The sequence below is a fragment of the Entamoeba invadens genome (assembly GCF_000330505.1).
Source record: "Entamoeba invadens IP1 unplaced genomic scaffold scaff_1105074726643, whole genome shotgun sequence".
NCBI classification, from domain to species: Eukaryota; Evosea; order Mastigamoebida; family Endamoebidae; genus Entamoeba; species Entamoeba invadens.
The window spans coordinates 27,822-29,601 of NW_004440363.1; the positions used below are offsets into that span (position 1 = coordinate 27,822).

The window sequence follows — 1,780 nt, forward strand, 5'->3', positions numbered from 1 at the left end:
AATTCCTGTTACAGGGAAATGTCCTTGGCCAGAATGGAATGACCCAACAGAACAATCCAATGGGACTCCAACAAGGCAATTCATTGTTTGGAAACAATTCAACGAACGCGATGGGTGGTAATTCACTGTTTGGCAATACAAATACTAATACAACACTGGGACAACAAAATAACATCTTCGCACAACAACAAGGAAACTCGTTGTTTGGGAATAACACAAACAACATGTCCGGTCTCCAAAATACGGGGCTGATGGGACAAAACAACTCGTTGTTTGGAAATACTAATATGACAAATAACAACACTTTGATGGGCCAAAACCCCCCACAAATCATTAACGCAGATGTCGTCTTGAAGAACTTCTTACTCGCAAAAGCACGAGAGGACTATTCAAAGCAAGAACTCAGTTATAAGGAAATGGACTTTGACGAGAGAATATTGAAAAGAAAAGATGAGGTGTTCAGGAAGGCGTGCGTGTTGAAAAGGATCGAAGAGAGCGCTAGACCACAACTGGAAGAAACCGTGTCGTCTACTCAAAATCAACTTGTGGTGATCAGAGACGCTAAAGAGGCTGAAAAGAGCGAGAGGGGAATAACTACACACATCATCACAGAAGCAAACAGCAAAATAGACCCAATAGTACAGACGTTTGAAAAGGAGTTTAATCGCATTAAAGATAGAATCGAGGAGATGAAGACAACGTGTAAACCAATATCCTATGTCGTCACACGAGAAGACGCAATTGAAAGTTGTTTTAAAACACAGGGAGATATCGAAAATGTAAAAAGAAAAATCTTTGCTGTTGATAATGAAGTCGAATCAATGGGAGATAAAATCGATAAAACTCAGAAGAGTCGGTGGAAACATATCGATTTCTTAAACTAATGAAATGATTTTTTGATTTTTGAAAGAAATTGATGGATTTTTAGTGGTGTGGTTTTTTCTTCGTTGTGAAGGTTGGGATTTATAAATAAAAACAAAATTTATAATTTTACTATTAAAATATTATATTGTTTAGTTTGAAAATATTTTAAATAGAACAGTTCAATGAAGTTTTATTTTAAAAAAAATCGAAATCAATGAAGAGTAGAAAGACAACGAGTTTATATACATTGTCATCAAGTCAGGGTATATAAACTAATTTGAATTTAATAATACAAAAATGTTGTTCTTTGCTTTGTTTGTTGTTCTAAGTGTTGGACAGCCAAGAGACTTAACATTGAAAGAGTGTCCATATACTTCGAAAAGTCCAGACATAAATGTTAACAATATATTTGTGTATGACGATAAAGACAAGAAGTCTGTGTCATTTACACTTGTTATCACTTCAAACAAGGAACTGACAAAGGCTGGTCTTTCTTTTTCTGCAGATTCTTTTATCATGCAACAGTACACTGGACACATCGATATTCAAACAGTTGATTTGATTTTTGCAATTGGGAAGGAAGGTAAAATCGAAAAGGGAGTGCACACTCTTAAAATAGAAGTTCCTTACTCACAACTAAGCACTGTGGCAAGTTATGTGCTCACTTTTGATATTTCATATGGAGATGAGCAATTGAGATCGTGTGTGAATGTCGACTACAGAGCATCACCTTCATCAAATTAAGTCAACACTTTTGGTATGTTATATTTTGATATGTAACAAATAATACAAACTATAAATAGTTAATACTTCAATTATGTAAATAACAATGGAACAAGTTGTAATGTTAAGTGACCACAAAACATAATTTGTCAGAACACAATTCTGAGAAGTTGTGACACGAGGAGAGTTATTT

At 34.7% G+C, this 1,780-nt stretch overlaps 2 protein-coding genes across 2 annotated transcripts; both read left to right on the plus strand.

The window, feature by feature from the left end:
• Positions 1-14: 14 nt before the first annotated feature.
• On the plus strand, positions 15-884 carry EIN_461980 (hypothetical protein; the record flags this gene model as incomplete). The annotated part of the gene is made up of 1 exon (XM_004256595.1): positions 15-884. A coding segment is annotated over one exon (870 nt), but the record flags the coding sequence as incomplete, so codon positions are not given.
• Positions 885-1,161: 277 nt separating this feature from the next.
• Positions 1,162-1,608, plus strand: EIN_461990 (hypothetical protein; the record flags this gene model as incomplete). The annotated part of the gene is made up of 1 exon (XM_004256596.1): positions 1,162-1,608. One exon carries the CDS (start codon positions 1,162-1,164, stop codon positions 1,606-1,608), a length of 447 nt encoding a protein of 148 aa, XP_004256644.1.
• Between the last annotated feature and the right edge of the window lie 172 nt (positions 1,609-1,780).